Below are 19,641 nucleotides of genomic sequence, written 5' to 3'. Positions count from 1 at the left end.
ATATGCATGAGGCTACCAGTAGTTGCTGTACTGATTACAGTCCTGTGGAGAACCAGTGACCTCCATAACTCTCTGGAAAATTCTAGAAGCAGATTCACCCCATGGAGTGATTGGGAGGTGGCTGCCTCTCTGTGTGGTTGCTTTCTCAGAAGGTCTGTTGTGCATGTCAACCACATTTGCAAAGTGTTCTTTTTCATCTATCCAACATCAACTCCATATGCCTGGGACGCAGGTGGCACTGTGATCTAAACCACTGAGCCTCTTGGGCTTGGTGATTGGAAGGTCAGCAGTTTGAATCCGTGCAATGGGGTGAGCTTCCATTGCTCTGTCCCAGCCCCTGCCAACCTAGCAGTTTGAAAGCATACCAACACAAGTAGATAAATAGGTACCACTGAGATGAGAAGGTAAACGGTGATTCCTTGTGCTCTGGCACCAGTAGCAGTTTAGTTTACCTGCAAATTGATCATTGTACTCTTAACTGCTGCACTAAATGATCTGTTATATGTTGACTAATCTTTTGTTGAACTGAGACTGCAGTCCCATGCCCACTTGCCTTGAAAGGTGTCACACAGAAGTCAGTGGAAATACCTTCTGAGAAGTTTGCGTAAGATGATATTGGGAGTTGGGCGAGATCAAACCAATGATATCAATTAGAGACAATGTTTCTGTTCCTTCCAGGAACGTGTTGTACTCGGTGAAGAGTGGCAACCTATTTAAGCCACACTATCTGCCAATTCATTCTCCAGTATATGATATAGGTTAAAGCGCATATTCTTTAATCCATCTTTGTGGAGCCTAGTCTTGTACTTCACCCTGAAAGATGGATTTGCTTCCATGCACTTCAAGGATGTGGCTCTTCATAATGGGGGCAGGCTTGGTCCAAGCCCTTGTTACTTCAGGAATGTTTATGAAAAGAAGAACTGTACACCCAGAAGCTACTATGGATGTTGTAAGCCATCCATCTTTTATTCTTTTATTTGCTTAACTCAAGGCATTTATGGTTATTAGTGCTGCTTAATTGTGCTATATTCCACATACCTAAAGTTTGTTTTTCATGGAATGCTGGGATAGCAGGTGCAAGAAAATGATGATGATGATGATTTTGAAGTATGCACCCTGCTCTCTCAATGCATCATTGCTCAGGGCAGCTTGCAGCATTTTTTTTGTTTTTTAAGCATTCCCAAAGTAGCTCCCAACATCTGCTTCATGTAACCCCAGTGCTCTGTGAACTTCATTTAGGTATCAGCAGTAGCAAGTTTAGCATCTTGCCCTATGCATTATTATTGCTCAACAGCATGAAGAAAAATCCTTAAGTGGTCCACAAAGATCTTCAGCAATTTTCAAGTCATCCAAGAGGATTGAGTGGAGTTTGGGAACCATTGCTATTAAAGATGTAGTCTTCTGTTTCCAGGAGTTTTACAGTCCCAACTGTCAGAGAACTGGACTTTCTGACAAGCAGCAAAAGAGAAGGCACAGAGGGAAGGGGGGGGGAGAAGCAGTTAGCCACAGGAATTTGACCTTTGTAGACACAGAGACGAAGAGACACAGAGAGCAGGAATTCATCTGCAAGGCTCTGATAGTGACACAGACAGAGAAATAGAAATAGAGAGAATGCACTCACCCTGATTTTGTAGACTCATAAGATTAACCGAGAAGCATGAAAATTACAGGAAGTGGAGGTGGGGGTTTTGCTGTTGGGGGAAAAGGGGGCGAAGGTCAGTCCCGACAACAGTGGCATTGGAGGAAGACTGAAATGGAGTGGAGTTCCAACCAGGGCTTTTTGTTGAACCAATAAATCTTAATTAATCAACTGCCGCAGTCATCTCATGTGTGTGGGAAAGACCCAAGCCTTACACCAACCAAACCTTTCTTTTCTCCCCTGCCACCAAGGGTGAAATTATTTCTTTCAGAGGATATCCCAGTGAGACATATGAAGTGGTGACAGATGATGGGTATATCCTGAGTATTAACAGAATTCCTCATGGGAAACGAAATAACCAGAAATCGGGTGAGTGTATTTTTTGAGGTATATATTATGTATACATGCAAATACTGTGAGGACTTTTAATTTTTTTGTTAGAAAAACAATAATTTCTTGCTTTGGAAACTTTTTACTTATTGCAAGAAAACCTTATACCAGATGAATCTAATTTCTTTTTCTGATGGAGTTTTTGATGGAGGTACAAGTCTGGTGGAACAAAGGAATGCTATGGACATTGTGTAAGGTTTTTGACAAAGTCCCCCTTGATATTCTTGCAGAGAAGCTGGTAAAATGAGTACAGTTGTACCTTGGTTTTTGAACAGTCTAACTTTCGAAAGTTTTGGCTTCCAAACGCAGTAAACCCAGAAGTGACTGTTTTCGTTTATGAACTATTTTTGGAAGCCAAATATCTGACAGGGCTTCCACAGCTTCTGATTGGCTGCAGGAGCTTCCTGCAGCCAATCAGAAGCCACACTTTGGTTTCTGAACGTTTTGGAAGTCGAACAGACTTCCAGAACAAATTCCGCTCGACTTCCAAGGTATGACTGTACTGTATAAGGTAACTGTTGGGTGATTTTGTAGCTGGTTGACTGACCAAACCCAAAGAGTGCTGACTAACAGTGTCACGGTCCAGGTTACAGGCAGTTGGAGTCCCGGCTTGGTACGTCGGGACTGGGGTAGAAGACGGGACACAGGAATCAGCAGTCCAGGTCAGCAGTCCAGGGGTCAGGAAGTCAAGAGTCCACGAATCAGGAAACCAGGAGTCAGGAAGCCAAGAGTCTGAGGGTCAAGATACCAGGAGTCAGGAAGCCAAAGCACAGCTAGGTGGGTAGCGTGTTGCTGTGGCAAAGAGACAGAGGGAAATGCTGCTCCCGGCCCTTGCCACCAGGTGCTATGAGTCTTCTGTCAAGGCTCACCAGGTCAAACTCAGGAAGGCCTCAGTCCTGTGAGGCCCTACCAGTCACAGGGTCTGGATTCTGCATGCACTCCTGACAAATGGTTCCTTATTATCCTGGAAAAAAGTGATAAGTAGGGTGCTGTACAGTGCTGTCCAGGGTCCTTTGTTATTCAACATCTTTATAAATGACTTGGATGAAGGTACTGAGGGGATGTTCATCAAATTTGAAGATACCGAACTGGGAGGGGTATCCAATGCCACTAAAGACAGAATTGGGATTTGAGTTGCTATTAACAGATTGGATAACTGGCCAAAACTTTAAGTAAGGATTGGATGGTCATCTATTGTGGATGCCTAACGAAATGAATTTCAGTAGGGACCAATGTCATGTCCTGCACAAATATAAAATTGGGAAAACTTGGCTTACCAGTGGTACGTATGAAAAGGATTTAGGAGACATAGTATACCACATGCTGAACATGAGTCAACAGTGTGATGAAATAGCAAAAAAAGCTAATGCTATTCTAAGCTGCATCAACAGAAGTACAGTGACCAGGTCAAAGGAAGTAATAGTGCAGCTCTATTATGCCTTGGTCAGAGTACACCTGAAATACTGTGTCCAGTTCTGGGCACCACAATTTAAGAAAGATATTGACAAATGTAGGACCTGAACCAATGGCTTCAAGTTACAAGAAAGGTGATTCCATCTAAAAACCAGGAAGAACTTTCTGATGGTAGGAGCTGTTTGACAGTGGAATGGACTCCTTTGGAAGGTGGTGGACCTTCCTTGGAGGTTTTAAAGTAAGGATTGGATGGCCATCTATCGTGGATACCTTACTTGAGATTCTTGCATTGCAGAGGGTTGGACTAGATGAGGGTTAGCCTCTATTATTCTGTGTGTGCAGAGGAGGATGGCAAAGATGATAAAGGGTCTGGAAAACAACCCTTATGAGGAACAGTTGAGGGAATTGGGTCGGCTTAGCTTAGTAACGAGGAAACTGAGAGGAGATATGATAGTGATCTTCATATATCTAAAGGGCTGTCCCATGGATGATGGAGCAAGTCAAGGGATTCAAATTATAAGAAATCAGATTTTGACTAAACATCAGGAAGAACTTTCTGACCATAAGAGCTGTTGAACAGGGGAACAGAGTCCCATGAGATGTGGTGGACTATCCTTCCTTGGAGATTGTTAAGCAGAGGTCGGATGGGCATCTGTCATGGATCCATGCGTTGCAGGGGATTGGACTAGTTGATTCTTGGGGTTCCTTCAACTCTAGAAATCTATGATTCTATATGTACTTCAGCCATCTAGAGTGAGTCACTGCCAGATTTATTGAAATGTTTTTAAAGGCAAGAGCTAACAGGGTAAATGTAGGCACTGCCAGCTCAATTTCCCAATGTAATTATGTGTGTTGTTTGCAGCTTTTACTTGGGCGAGGAGTTCAGTCCAATGAAAATGTGGTAGGAGAGCTTAAAGGCGTTGCCTTTGTTAAGCTTGATTAAAGGATAATCTGAAAACTGAGCAGCAAAGGTGATGCAATGAAGGAAGGGCAGATGGACTGAGCCTCCTGCTTCCAGTGCCAAGCTCCATTATAAGTCAAAAATAAAAATGTCCAGTAGCACCTTATAGGCCAAGTAAGTTTGTTCTGGTATAAGCTTTCGTGTGTATGCACACTTCTTCAGATACATGCACATGAAAGCTTATACCAGAACAAACATAGTTGGTCTATAAGGTGCTACTGGACAATTTTTTATTTATATTTCAATTGTGTCAGTCCAACACGGCTGCCTACTTTAATCTCCATTATCAGGTTCAAAGATCAAGCAGTAAATTATTTCAGCTTAATCAACACTCTAATCAGTACTTTAACAAGCACTGCTACCTGCGATTGGTCTACATAGTTGAGCTATTCATACGATACCAGATAGATGAAAGCAATCCTTCACAATATTAAAGCTAGTGTTCTGATTCCTCATACAGTACTTTTAAATCAAATGTGACAAATACTGAACTGATGATTTATGTTGATTCTTAAAAATACCTCTACCTTGCTTTCCATATTGCATTTAGAAGATACTCATTCCAGACTGAAATTCCAGACATGTGAAATTGCTGGGCTGCTCTGCATCCCAGGTTTATAGTAGGTGATACACACTAGTGGTCAGTGAGGCAGAACAAGCGGGGCATCATTGTTCTCCTGGCTTCTTAACACCACCATCACTGGTGATTATTGGGAAGGAGGGCAGAGGTGCAATGTGAGGAGAGCTTGGCCACGTGAGGCTGTTCTGGGTCAAGCTGCCTGTGCCTTGCCCTTCCCTTCTGCATCTTATTGGATGGAGACACTGAAATGACTTATTGTAGCCATGCTTATAACTATTCACTTTTAGGTCCCAGGCCCGCAGTGTTCTTGCAGCATGGCTTGTTTGGTTCTAGCAGTAACTGGGTGCTTAATATGGACTACAACAGCCTGGGCTTTATATTGGCTGATGCTGGTTATGATGTTTGGCTCGGAGACACCAGAGGTAACACCTGGTGCAACAAACACATCAACTATACTGAGAAGCATCAAGAATTCTGGCTATTCAGGTAGAGTGAGCTTTTTAAACCTAATTTCTTGTTTCTGGTTCCTAGTTCACCCTTTGGGGGAAATTTTAATTAGTCAAGCTCTTCCTACTGGAGCCATGTTTTTTCACCTCCTCTTACAATATATGATATGGAGGTATAGAAATACATTTCCAAGTAAGTAAAATTGGTAGTTGTCCCTTTAAACAAACAAACAATTTGTTTGTTCCTGTGGAAAATATGGCCTTGGTGAAATGTGGCCTTGGTGAACTCCATAGAATAGATGATAGCAGATCAGCTTAACTTCAGGTGCAATTAGATTTGATCTGGAAAGACTCAATATTGGTCCTTCTGAATCTCTGCTGGAATTTGAAGCTTCTCAGACAGACATGGGTTGGAGGGAAAGCAGAGTCCTCTCCTGCCCACAGCATAAATACTGTTCTTCCTGAAACTGATATTTTAAAAATCTTTTTGTTCTTGTATTGCACTGGACAGAGAACAGGGCATTTTAGGCTTTCACAATGTAGATCCCACTGCATATACATGTCTGTTAAACATGTTCCTTTTTCTTTGCAGTTTTGATGAAATGGCTAAATACGACCTTCCAGCTTCAATAAACTTTGTCTTGAACAAAACTGGTCAGGAAAAAATATTTTATGTTGGTCATTCCCAGGGCAGCACAATGGGTAGGTTAGCAAGATTCTTAAACACATGTGGGCAATTCTATTCACTACATAATTATATGTGCAGTTGCTGTTGCATTTTAAATTCAAGAGACATCTTGCTCATGGTACAGTGATGTTCCATGGAACCTATGGACACCTATGGAGAAGCATCTTGAATAACAATCCCTGCATTTCAGTTTCCTGCATTTTCCTCCCTTGTGATATTTCCCATATAGGTGATGATTCAAATTGGTTAAGGGGCTTATAAAAAGTGCACACTCTTAAGGCACATATGCACACTCTTAAGGCTCTCCTCCTCTTGAGCCCAGCCCAGTTCCTTTTCTTCCTCTGCACTCCTTCCCACCACAAAGCCCTGGAGATGGAGGTTAATGAGGAGAGGGTAGAAGTGAAGGAGGGAAGATCCGCCCCCCACGCGTGCGCTCCAGAGAGTCAATGTTACAATTTACAGCCAGCTCTTGCTGAGCTTAAGCTTGAAATCCCCCTGGAGGGGACCGGGCAAACCTGGAGACTAGGTCAGCCCTAGAGCCCTGGCAACCCTAATACCTATAGAGTTCTGGTTTGCTGCTTCTCTTTTAAACTTCTGGCCTTTCTATTCTGTCAGTTTTTCACTGTGATTTCATGTGCCTATTCCACTTCATTAACACTTTGCAAAACGATATGTGAGCTGAAACACAACCATCCTTCCAAATACACCCTTCTCTAGATTTTGAAAAGAAGTTCTGCATCCAAGAAATGTGCACAAAAATCATATACTAGGGTAAAAATGCATGAGTGGAAATATATACAAAAAAGCGTTATATTTGGGAAAAGTGCTTTGCAAAACTGTGAGTACTGGATAAGAAGATTGCAGACAAATCATGCAAGCTTCAAAAAAATTGCTCTAAGATGATTTTCATAAGCACTTAAAAAGTAGGTGGGAAATCATCACCATCATTTTATTTGTACATCTCCTTTCCACAGTTAAAACAATGCTCATGGCAGCTTACAATATGAAAAGATTTACACAATTACAAATATAGCAAAGTAGTCATAAAAATAAATAAAACACATTAAAAACTACATAACCAAACCAAACAATTTCTACATAAAATTACCGGTACAGATACAAAAAGTTAATACCAGAAACATGGAGAACTAAACTTCAGATTTGCTTATCCTCAGTTTTAGCTACTATTATTGCTGTCATTGTTTTATTTCACTAATCTTGTAAGTCACTTTGATTTTTTTTTAAAAGCAGGGCATACAATTCCGTGTACTTGATTGCTTTTGCATTATGTGAAAACCGGGTTTAAGATTTCGTTACTGGGTTTTTTCAAGACTACATTGCTAATTCTATTCATTTCTCTCTCCCCCCCCAGCGTTCATTGCATTTTCAACCATGCCACACCTAGCCAAGAAGATCAAAATATTCTTTGCATTGGCCCCAGTAGTCACTGTAAATTATTTGACCAACACGGCTTTGACCAAACTTGCAATGGTTCCTGAACCTAAGCTCAAAGTATGTATTTCGGACAAAATATTTGTTCAAACAACAGAATGCAAATATTGCTGGATGTAGCTAAGTACCATCCTTTTCTGTCTATAGGACGCCCACACGTATAAGACGCCCCCTATTTTGGGGGCCTCAAAATTAAAAAAATAGGTGGTTTGGGGAGAGGATTATTTGGGGGGAATGCTGAAAATCGCTCACCCACCGGAACGCAGCACACAACCGCTCATGTTGCAGCTGCCCAATTGCCGTCACTAGCCCTTCCGATTCCACTGTCACAGCCAATAGACAGCTGCCCTTGTCACAGCAATCAGGAGTGTGATTGGCAGCCTCTGGCGGCGATCGGGCAGCTGATAGGTGGTTTCCACTCGTGTTGCTGAAATCTCCATTTCGAACCTCATTTTTGGGTCAAAACAGGTCATCTTATATATGGAAAAATACAGTATTTGGAGATGCCCTTTCCATTTGACCTGAGGCCATTTATAATGCTCTTGGACAACTAAAGAGCTCAAGCTAGCCAATGCTGCAACTTGATAGCACAGTGTCGCTTTGGCTGTTCTGTGCCAGGACTTTTGGGGGGTAAAAAGAATGAGGGGCTGGCTTTTGTCCCTTGCTGTATGTGTCATGGGTTCCAGTTTCTGCTGTGGACAGAAAAAGAAAGGTGTTGGTGCTCTATACTCATGGATACTGTTTGCATCTGGTGCCCATATTAAAGAATTTGGCACAATTCTCTACGGTTCCTAATAAAATTGCCATGCGAATCTTTTCGGTATGGTGGCAGATCACACCTGTGGGTAACTCAGTTGCCGTTAAAGCAATAATTCTGAACAGTTACATGGGAATGTATTTATAACAGTATTGCTTTATTTACAGTACAGTAAGCCTGTGCTCCAGGGATCTTGCTTAACGTCAAAACCAAGTAGAGTCAAAACTTTTTGGGTTCAGTGGCAGGTGGGATTGCCAAAGCCCTTTCCCCTTCAACCCTGCCCCCCTTCCACCTTTATTTCTGTATTTCTTTAAAGTTGCGGACTTAATTCCTTATTAACAATGAATAGCTGTAGGGAAAGAGAGCCATGCTGATCATATTTACAGGCACATGCGCCCATTTTTAGGGCTCAGAGACACTCGCTGATCATGCTGGAGGCTGTTTACTTGGGTCTCCTGTGTTGTCTATGTCTTCTGCCCTGCTGCTTTTAGCTCTATAAATCCATAAAACAACATTGGAGCATGGTCAGTTTTCCCGCCATGTTCTAGTCACGCTTGGCTGCTATGCTACACTTCTGTCCTTTTCAGATTTGAGGAATAGCTACTTCTCATCTTCTCAGCCTGGGGATGAAGTCAGGAGACATGACACTAAATTAAGTCACTAGGCATACAATAGAGCAGTAAGGCACTTTCCCTGAAATGACTGGAGAATTAAATGATTTCAAGCACATCTATTTAGCTACTGGACATTTGGCAAAATGTTTGCATAACTCATGTCTTTTGCATATTTGGGCTCCTACTGAACTAGTGTTCCTGTTGTGGGAACCATTACCATCTAGCTTGTTCCTGAACCACTTTAGAAGGACTCCAGCTGCACGTTGTGTACATGGCAAGATGCACCTGAACTGCATCACATCTCTTAGATGGCTCTAATTACAATGTCTGTGTCTTAAATATTGCAGAGGATCATAACCTCCAACATTTCTCCTATAGAAAATAGGGACATCTTTTTATTTTATTTTATTTTATTTATTTTATTTTATTTTATTTTATTTTATTTTATTTTATTTTATTTTATTTTATTTTATTTTATTTTATTTTATTTTATTTTATTTTATTTTATTTTATTTTATTTTATTTTATTTATACCCCACCCATCTGACTGGGTTGCCTCAGCCACTCATGGTGGCTTCCAACATATATGAAAACATAACAAAACATTAAACATTTAAAAACTTCCCTATACAGGGCTGCCTTCAGATTTCTTCTGAAGGTTGTATAGTGACTTATCTCCTTGTCTTGGGGGCTGCAAAACTCCATACCCTTCATCATTTCTCCGGTGAAAATAGGGAACTTTCTGGGATCAAATCAGAAACCAGGATGGCTTCTGTAAATCTGGGATAGCCTCTGGAAAACAGGGACACTTGGAAGGTCCAGAGGGTCATTGTGTCTGACAGTGCTTGTGGGATTTGAATGGGTATTCTATCCTAAATGTTTGAGCGGAAGATTCTCATAACAGTTTTTTTTGTAATATTTTGTTGCTACTCGTTAGAAGTATCCATAGGAAAAAAGAGAATTGACTAACAAAATGGTTTATGTACTAATGTTTTTGTTTTGGCAGAAAATGTTTGGAACTAAGCAGTTTTTAGCTCAAGACAGAACAATGAAATGGTGTGCTACTTCCTTGTGTAACCGTTTCCCAATGGATTATCTTTGTGGCACTGTTTTATTCCTGTTTAATGGGTTTAATGTGCTAAACTTCAATATGGTAAGATTTCGGATTACTTAGTAGGAGTGTGCTCTAAAAAAAAGGTAGGTGTATGGAGGCTTCTCTGAAGTGATTGCTACTTGTGCCATCCATAACTTAATTACACTTAGACAAAACACAGAAGATAACTGAAGTAAAAGCCTGTGTGGGTGCCATGGTGTCTCCTGCACAAGGAGCAGTGACATAGCATGGTTTGCCACTGCCTGAGACAAGGCAAGTATTGTGCCCCCCTGGACGGTGTGCTGTGCTTGCCCCATGGAAAGTGTTAAGTGGAGTTACTATGTAAACTTGGATTCCTGTGTGATATCCCGATGTGGAGCTCTGGTGCACTGCTTTAGTTCAAACAAACCAAATGGAAGGGAAGTGGCTGTTGCAATTTGTGATAAATTCAGCTAATCACTTTGCACTTTCTTACAGAGTCGAATCGATGTTTATTTATCACACTTCCCAGCTGGGACATCTATCCAGAACATGCTTCACTGGACTCAGGTAGCACCGAAATCCTCTTTTCTCTTTTAAAAAAAGGTTTTCGTATTGATTGAAGAATGGGCAATCAGAACAGGCTTTGACAAAGACTTTTAAGAATGAAATTAATAAATATGATTGAAAGAAAAATTCTTAATAACTCAGCCTCTCTTTTTACAGACTCCAGAAATATGTTTTGTTTTTATGAGAAAGGATTTAAAGCTGAGAGAGTTTTATTGTGTTTAAATGTTTCCAAACAGGAGTATTTCAAAAGCTAAAGATACAATAATATCCCCAATGGGTTTGTTTTTATTGTCAAAATAGTCCCTCTGCATGTAGATGGACAAAATACTAAATTTCTGTGGTATTTTACTGAGTTGTGTCTCAGTGAAGAACCCAGTGGTACTGGAAGCTTTACCCACCTGATTGGACTACAACTCCCATCAGCCAGTCCACGCTGCCTTTTGCTGATGGGAGTTGTAGTCCAAAGCATCAGCATGGCTCCTGGCTAGCAAAGGCTGTGTCTTCATATCATTGGGCAGGCAAGGCAGTACTATGATTTGGGAGCACATGGTCTTGAATGCAGTAGAACAGAACAATCTGACAAAGAGGTACAAGTCACAGACTTGTAGCACTAAATAAAATGGGTTTGTTTTTTTTCCTATCTGCAGTAGAAGAGGCATTGTAGAAGCGCATTGGAGCCTGACTTGTTCATGAGAGTCATTTCTGTTGGATATTAATGTTTGTTTGTAAATGGTTTAAAAGAATAAAAGGAGAATTCCCTACATGCCTCGATCCAGGTTTGGGGCAAATTCACTTTGGTGAGGGAGCTCCAGCAGAAATTTAAAATCACAAAACACGGAAATATAGGCTGTTAGAACTTTTAAATATCTCCCTTTAAGTTTCTTCCAAAACTCCCCTTCTTTCCCTTAGCATAGAAAAAGAGCATATGTTTGGTAAGTTATAAATGGTTTATTTACAGAGTCATGTGCTTTCCCATAATAGTTGCAAGAAAAGACAGGCACTTTAACTTAGTGTCATCTGAATTATTTGTATAGAAACTCAAAGTTGGCTTGCTAAAGCCATATGGTAGAAGCTTGGAGCATCTAGCTAAGATGTCCTTTCTGATTGGATTCACAGGGTGGAAAAGAGAATGAATAATGGCTTTGGTAGCCCTTCCTTCCAAAGTGAGGGGGAATGACCTAGTTAAGCCTGGCTGGACTGTCTTAAACCCTTCATATATCCCACAGTCGAGTTGTTTCTTCCCAGCCACTGCTTCCCTTGAACCTGCTCTCTATTTTGGATCAATTCTGGGGAACCTTTTTTTGCTCCACAGGCCCGATTCTTATCAGGATCAGTTTCACATGCAAAGTTCAACAACAGGGTGGGGCCTCCAATCTGTCAATTACCTAATGGATGTCAAAGCATCCTAATGGATGTCAAGGATGTCAAAGCTCCTTGCAAGGTGCTCCTTCCAGATTCCAATGCAAACCTCTTCCTGATTCACTTTAGTAACACTTCATTTCTAGTAGGACACGTGTCAAACATTCTCAAGATATCAGATAAACTGAGGAGACGTAGAAGGTTGAGCAGTACTAAAAAACAGGTCTACTGCTTTCAAATAGCTTTGTGTACCTTTTTTTGTATGTTTACATTAACTTTTGTTCTCACTAAAAATGAAGTTAGACATTATTGCATAGCCTTAATCATAGCATGGTTTTTGACACAGTCAACATCCCTGTTTATGCCGGTGCCATGGTCTATTCACATAGCACACTTCTATATCACCTGTTTTGCCCATTTGGTTTTTCAAAGTATGACACACCTCTTTTTCAGATTGTGAAGGCTGGGAAGTTCAAAGGCTTTGACTGGGGAAGCAAGGAAGCAAACATGGCTCACCACAACCAGGTAAGAATTTTTCACAATGGAGTATTTCTCTCTGTAGGTGTTTATATGAGGGTAGATACTGGTAAGGCTTGGCCACAGGTACTCGTGGCAAAGGCTGCTGCTCATAAAACACATGGTGGATAATATGAAGTTCCAAGGTAAAATTAAAAAGTCAAGGGTAACAGACTTAAATGAAGTTTATTACCAGGTTCTACATACACAAACTTAAACGGTTGTTGTGCCCATAAATATATTAACTTATTTGTTTACGTAAATCCAAATAATATTTCTTAAAGCCACAAAAGTGTCTGCCATGTCTTCTATTCTCCAAAGGGACACAAACCCTGTATGGGTGCCTGGGACCCCATGGGCTCTTGCCACCACTCGGCAGTGGGAGGGACGGACACCTGACTTTTGTCATAGTATGATCACCAAATCAGATCTAAATAGCACCTTTGTTTATGTGAAGTCAAAAGCCAATATGTTCAGTTGATACAGCTTTGTACAAAATAAATAAATTAACGGCAACCATCTGTTAAAGCAAGGCATACAACATAGAACCATATCTCAAAAATAGGAACATATGCAAATAAACAAACAAAAACACAAACAAATTGAAAAACTTTCCAAAATAACATTTGACAGTGCAGTGGTCATGGGTGGTTTCAATGAACTCACGTAAGAGGATCTGCTATTACTTTACGAACAATAGCCATTGCATGGATAATCAGGTTTCTGTTTCCCTCTTCACTGAGCAGCAGCTGCAAGTCATGGGACTATGTTTTCATTCTACAGTCCAGATACTGTTGGGTTCCCACGGGAAAAGGAGATGGGATGTGACGTACACTGGTTTCCTGTTTCCTTTGTTCTGTCGTTCTTTGTTGGAGTTGCTCTCTGCTTCTCACAGAGACAAGATGTATATTTGTATGCTCTCTGCATAGCTTAGGAATAAAGCTTTTAGCAATGTAGCGCCATACCTGCCTCATCCTTTCGTTGCGGACACTGGATGTATACTCTGCTGTGATCGATCCAAGATGAGCCGTATCAGCCCCAGATGGACCAGAGCTGAAAAATTCTAACATCTAGCTCCATTTCATAAAAATTCCATGCATTGTGTCAATGCAGTGACAATAATAATAACAACTTGGAATGGCAAGAAATGTGGCATAATTTCCAATAAAAGTATATCTTCAACTTGTTGTATAATAGTCACCCATTTTATGTTCTCCTTAAGTCCACCAGGTGCTACTGTTCTTAATCTAAGGATTCCTCTCAATATATATATATATATATATATATATATATATATATATATGCAGGTTTTGGTGTCCAACTGGATAAAATCCAGTTGGAAAACCAAGGGATCTATGAAATACCCTGCAAAGTCTGCCCAGCCACGTACATTGGACAAACAAACAGACGAATAAATGCACGTATCGCAGAACACAAGAATGCCGTCAAAAAAGAAGAAAAAACTTCCTCTCTTTTCCAACACATGAAAGAAACAGGACACGAAATTAATTTTGCAGATTCCAAATTGCTCTTTAACACGGAACATCACCACAAGAGAATAATCATGGAAACCATCGAGATAGAGAAACACCCTCACAACATGAACAAGCGTGACGACACATCCCGCTTGCCAGACATCTGGAAATTAGCCCTCCCCACAAAAACTGACACCAGATCCAGAGGCACACAGAACGCCAACACCAATCAACCACACCAGACCCAAACCCAGACCCTCTCCACAGATGAATTACAGACACCATCCAGTAACCAATCCATGGTGGCACCTCCGGATGCTGCACCCCCCTGCAATCCCTACACAGATCTGGCTGACACAAGCCACAAAACCACAGCTCGCCCCTATACACGAAGCCAAGCCAGAGCACAACTAAGTACAGTACAGCCATCTTCTCAGGAAAACTCTTCACAAAGTTCAAGAGGTCAAGACACAAAGACTTTAACAACTAATCCACACCTAATGACCCACCTAAGTGGTACTCAGGATATCACTCAAGAAATCACTCAAGATATCTCTCAAGTAATTAAGGAACAAAAGAAGAAAAGGCACACTAGCCTGGGAACTTCCTCTCTGCCCAGAACATTGGAGGCTATACACCACACCCCCTCTACAGTATTTATAGGAACTCAAACACTGAGATCCTGCTCTGTTCCAGTAACAAGAAGCCGAAAGCACCAGCCTGAAGATGACGAGTGAGACCTCGTCGAAACGTCGCCTAGACACCCCAACTTTTACACGGGAAGACACCCGAGGACACCAAAACCTGCATTCCTGTACCCGTGAAAATCTACGAAAGCATATATATATATATATATATATATATATAAAATATTGTCCAGTAGCACCTTAGAGACAAACTAAGTTTATTCTTGGTATAAGCTTTCTTGTGCATGCACACTGTGTATCTGAAGAAGTGTGCATGCACACAAAAGCCTATACCAAGAACAAATATAGTTGGTCTCTAAGGTGCTACTGGACAATTTTTTTATTTTTTAATATATTTCGACTGTGTTTGACCAACACGGCTACCTACCTGAATATAGATCCCTCTTATTTCCTTCCTTTTAAATTGTGTCTATAGTTGTTTCTCTGAACCATGTATGTTCTCAAAGCACCAATACTTTAGATTTAGCATCATGCTGCTCCTCTATACAATGTTTAAGCCATGACACATTGAGTTTTTTGGTCCTTATGCAACTTTTGCATTCCCCTGTCCAGATCTTAATCTTTCTTGTGGCCATACCAGTGTGTCAGGGCATTATCTTCATTAATCACTCCCTTGAGTATTGTGTTTATATGCTTCATTAAGGTGGTAAATTTGATTAAAATCAGGATTGCTCAAGGAATACCTTTTACCACCATTACATCTCCCACATGGGAATTATTTGGTCCAGCTTGATAATATCTAGGGGGTTAAAGAGGTTTTGGATTTACTTTAGGATATGCCAAAATATCTCTTAAATTTGATGCACATTTACTATAGGGAATGGTCTCCAGATTCTCTTGAGAATATCTAATTTCTATATCCAAAAAATATATCTCAAATGTAATATGGGGATGTAAATTTGTTGACAAATCTGCCATATGCCAGGTGCCTATCTTCACCCCCCTGTCATATAATGAAGATCATTTTTCTATAAAGCAATACATCACACCCATGAGGATTGCTTCCATTCTTTCTTTCAAATTTATCCCTCTATAGATTAGCTAACTAAGATATAAGTCTGGTTCTAACAGCCATACTTGAAATTTGCCAGAAGAGTCTGTCTTGAAACTGCAATCATGCAGTAGGAAGAATCACAGTGATGATAGTTGGGAATAATGAGTCAAAGACACTGAGCTGGTTTGTAGGTAACTCTAAGCCAAATCAAAGCTTGCCATGAATGCTGGTGTGGAAGAGCTTCCTGAGAGGAGATCCTGGCCACTTCACACTTCCCTTGACTCTCCTGCTGTTGCGATTCTGCACACTAATCCGTAGTTTGGTTTAGCAAGTTGCTCAACCCAGGCATGTGGCTTGTCTTTCTCAAGACACTGCATGAGTTGTAAATACGAGAACAAACTTTGGTTCCATCTTGTGGTTTGTTTGGAGTGAGACAAAGCATGAGCCTGGGTTTGGCCTTAATGTTAAAGCAGCAGTAGTGAGACCAGAGAAGGGTCAAAGTGTCTGTGCTCTCCTCTTAGGCAGAGTGCACATTCATGCTCAGTCATAGTTGGGCTTAATGCTACATGAAAATCATCTCATTCTTTCGGAACAATCAGTAAATCCAGACAATCAGTGCTGGATTTACAGCCAGGCAGAGCGCCCTGCAGCCCAGGGTCTCGGCCACTTGCTATTAAAAACAAACAAACAAACAAGCTCAGTTGCTTAGTAACAGTAAGGACAAGAACAAAGTTTAGGTACTCAAAAAATCATAGAATCATCACATAACAGAGTTGGGAAGGATCACAGGGGTCAATGAGTCAAACCCCCTACAATGCAGGACTCCCCCCCGCCCCAGCATGAGGCTGGAACAACAACCCTGAGATGTAAATTGACCAGGCAATCTGCACAATTTGCTCTTCATGGATGGATTATGTGGACTTTCTTGCACAACTTCTGATGAATGCCCAGTTGTTACGCACATTAATGGTTCAACCCTCAACTTAGATATGTGTGTGTTTTGCAAGTGTGTGTGTGTTTTGATCAGGAAGTCTTTGCAGACTGTTTTTAAACTTTTTTTTATCTTCTCTCTTTTAGTCAACACCACCTTTCCACAACATACAACAGATGACTCTTCCAACAGCTGTCTGGAGTGGTGGAAACGACTGGGTTGCAGACTCAAAGGACATGGCCCTCTTGCTGCCTCAGATCCCAAACTTAGTTTACCACAAGGATATTCCTGAATGGGAACATCTGGATTTTATCATAGGCTATGATGCCCCACAGCGCATGTACATAGAGATAATGGATTTAATGCAGACTTATAAGTGAATGTGAAATATTCCTTCAGAACCCATTACTGTCAATGTGTGTTGATGAAAAGCACTACAAGATTTCTTAAGATTCCATTTCTCATACAGGTTCATCACAGTCTCAGTTATAAGAAAGATTTGCTTAGTAACCTTGCCTTTTCTAATTCTGTCAGTAACCATGGGTGTTCCTCCGTTGTTTTAGGAGCGGCTAAGATTCTTTGTTGCTTTCGCTTCATCTATGCTGTGTAGCAGATTCTTGTTCTAGCACAGCATGACTATTGAGGGTAGAAAAAGTACTTGTGGTGATGTCCAACTCCTTTCCGATGAGGAACTGGTCCAATTCCAGTTGTTTCCCAGCCATGGGATCTATCTGCTCTGGGATAGAGTGCTGCCTTTTCTTAGCTCCCTCACCAGTTTCTGTTCTAACCTCTTTCTTTCTCTTCCTTTCTGCCCCTGAGTTGTAAACTTTAATTTGATAAGTTTCTCTCTAGATTGGAATCCTCCCTTAGTTAGCAGTTGTATTCCTTAGTTTTTCTTATCTCTAATTATTCACTTTGGATAGAGAAAGGGGAGAGAAGCACTAATGACAGAGGAGCCTCTGTTGGGATATGTCACTCCCATATTTCTTAAGAAAATTCACCCTGGAAAGCATTCCCTACCTTCCCCTTCTCTCCCCCACCTCTCTTTCTCCCCTTCAACTCACAATGCCTAGGACAGCAGTGTCTCACACCAAATGTAACTGACCTGTAGAAAAGATGGAAAACAGAAATGCTATATGTTCCTTTGTTATCCATGAAAACCATTCTGTATAAAAATAACAATTGCTAGGATGTCTATGAGCAGTTTAGTAATCCCTCGGGGAATTAAATGTTTGGCCTCCTCAGAAGTATTTAAATCCATACATCTTTAATTGGGGGTATTGAGATGCAACTTAAGTTGCATTCTCATCACAGTAGTCCTGACGAAGGGAAAAGCCTTTAAGTCATTAAACTTGCATAATAATGTAAATCTGAAAGTAAATCTGATCTTCCCAAATTCTGTCATGGAGAGTGGGGTTGTTAAAACCTTGCTAACATCTATGATAACATGAAAACTGCTTTTAGGAAGCTTTTTAGAAACAAGATATTGGGTAGTAGTCAACTAGGTTTTCCTCAGAGTAGACTCATTGATATTAATGAACATGACCAAGTTGGATACTACCCCACTCCCCATAACAGAGTTATGAAGATCAGCTCTCATTCAGAGTGCACCAAAGCAATAAACCTTCGTCTTGAAAGCAACACGATGTGTCAAACTTAATTAAAAATTGGCATCTTGGGACTAAACACCATTTACTGGAAATGATTTTATTTAAAAAATTGCATTGATGTCAGTCCCTAGTTGTTGGAATGCAAGATTTGACCATGTATTAGAATGTTGTCCTCGGTGAATCAGGGCTGAAGTTTCCACTCTCCATAACTGCAAAGAGAAGCATGGAAGCAACAAGGAAGACAAAGGGGGCACATAATTCTTTTGCAGTGCTGCTACATTCAGTCCAGTAAATATTGCCACTGCAACGGCCTAAAGTGACATCCACTCCCACCCTCCTTCTCTTCTATAGCCCCTCCTTTAACCCCCCCAGCCATTTACCACAAGCACAATTGCTCATGAGAACCTTCCTCCAACCTACTGTATATTCCCCATCTTTCCTCCCAATGCCTCATCTTTAATCTCCTCAGTGCTAGAAACACCACCTTCCAGATCTACTTGACCTCTTCTCAATTCCTCCTCCTCTCCAGCTTTCTCTTCCCCTTGACTTCCAGCCAGTTCCACTGTTCTCTCCTCTGGTTCCTTCTCTTTCCTTTCCACCCATTACCAGTGGACTAAAACTGTTATATTAACCTGTTCTCGCTTGCCTCTCTCTTGCCCCCACCGTCACACTGTTTTCTCAGAGCAACTTCACCCCACCCCTACCATTAGAACTTTGGATAACAACCAATGAAAACAGAGTGATGACACCTTACAACTGATATACTGTATTGGCCTAAATATAAGCCTCACTTTTCTTCCAAATCCCGACCATGAAAAGTTAAAGTACAGCTTAAATTCGCAAGCTTACAAAAATTGGCTTTTGCGATATGATTGCGGAAACAGACATACAGTAAAATGGAATGAGTGTGAGTGCCTGTGGAATTTTAAGGGAGCAGCTTATATTTGAGTATTGTCTTTTTTTTCCTCCCCCCCCCTTTCCACTTTTAAAGGTGTGGCTTATACTTGGGTGTGGCTTATATTCAGGCCAACACAGTAAATGCACCCACACACCCATAAACACCCACACCCACCAGGAACCATACTTGCAGTTATGAAATAATGAAGAAACCTGTGCACTGTGCATAATAATAATATTAACAATAATAAATAATAAATTTTATTTATACCTCGCCCTCCCTGGCCAAAGCTAGGCTCAGGGCAGCTAACACCAATAAAATTACAACAAAAACATAATAGGGGGAAAAATAAAGCAATTTAAAAAGCAGCCTCATTTTAAAAATAGCCCATAGGTCAAAACCATAAGGGGAGGGAAACTTAAGGGTCAGACTGAGTCCAAACCAAAGGCCAGGTGGAACAGCTCTGTCTTGCAGGCCCTTCGGAAAGATGTCAAGTCCCACAGGGCCCTAGTCTCTTGTGACAGAGCATTCCACCAAGTCAGGGCCAGTACTGAAAAGGCCCTGGCCCT

General features: G+C 41.0%; 1 protein-coding gene across 2 annotated transcripts; it reads left to right on the top strand.

Moving 5' to 3' along the window:
* Positions 1-704: 704 nt before the first annotated feature.
* Positions 705-17,045, top strand: LOC309341933 (putative lysosomal acid lipase/cholesteryl ester hydrolase). 2 transcript variants are annotated; one of them, XM_081861930.1, is made up of 9 exons: positions 705-949; positions 1,891-2,008; positions 5,271-5,469; positions 6,022-6,083; positions 7,490-7,629; positions 9,947-10,093; positions 10,511-10,582; positions 12,395-12,466; positions 16,711-17,045. In XM_081861930.1, the coding sequence occupies exons 1-9, from the start codon at positions 821-823 to the stop codon at positions 16,942-16,944; spliced, it is 1,173 nt and encodes a 390-aa protein (XP_081718056.1). In that variant the 5' UTR covers positions 705-820; the 3' UTR covers positions 16,945-17,045. The 2 variants fall into 2 exon arrangements, with proteins under 2 accessions (XP_081718056.1, XP_081718055.1); XM_081861929.1 differs by having other exon boundaries at positions 706-949; positions 6,022-6,131.
* Positions 17,046-19,641: the final 2,596 nt, after the last annotated feature.

The sequence above is a fragment of the Podarcis erhardii genome (genome assembly GCF_964252035.2).
Source record: "Podarcis erhardii genome assembly, chromosome: 5".
Taxonomy (NCBI): domain Eukaryota; kingdom Metazoa; phylum Chordata; class Lepidosauria; order Squamata; family Lacertidae; genus Podarcis; species Podarcis erhardii.
The sequence above is the reverse complement of the archived record's forward strand: the minus strand, read 5'-3'. Positions and strand labels throughout refer to the sequence as shown.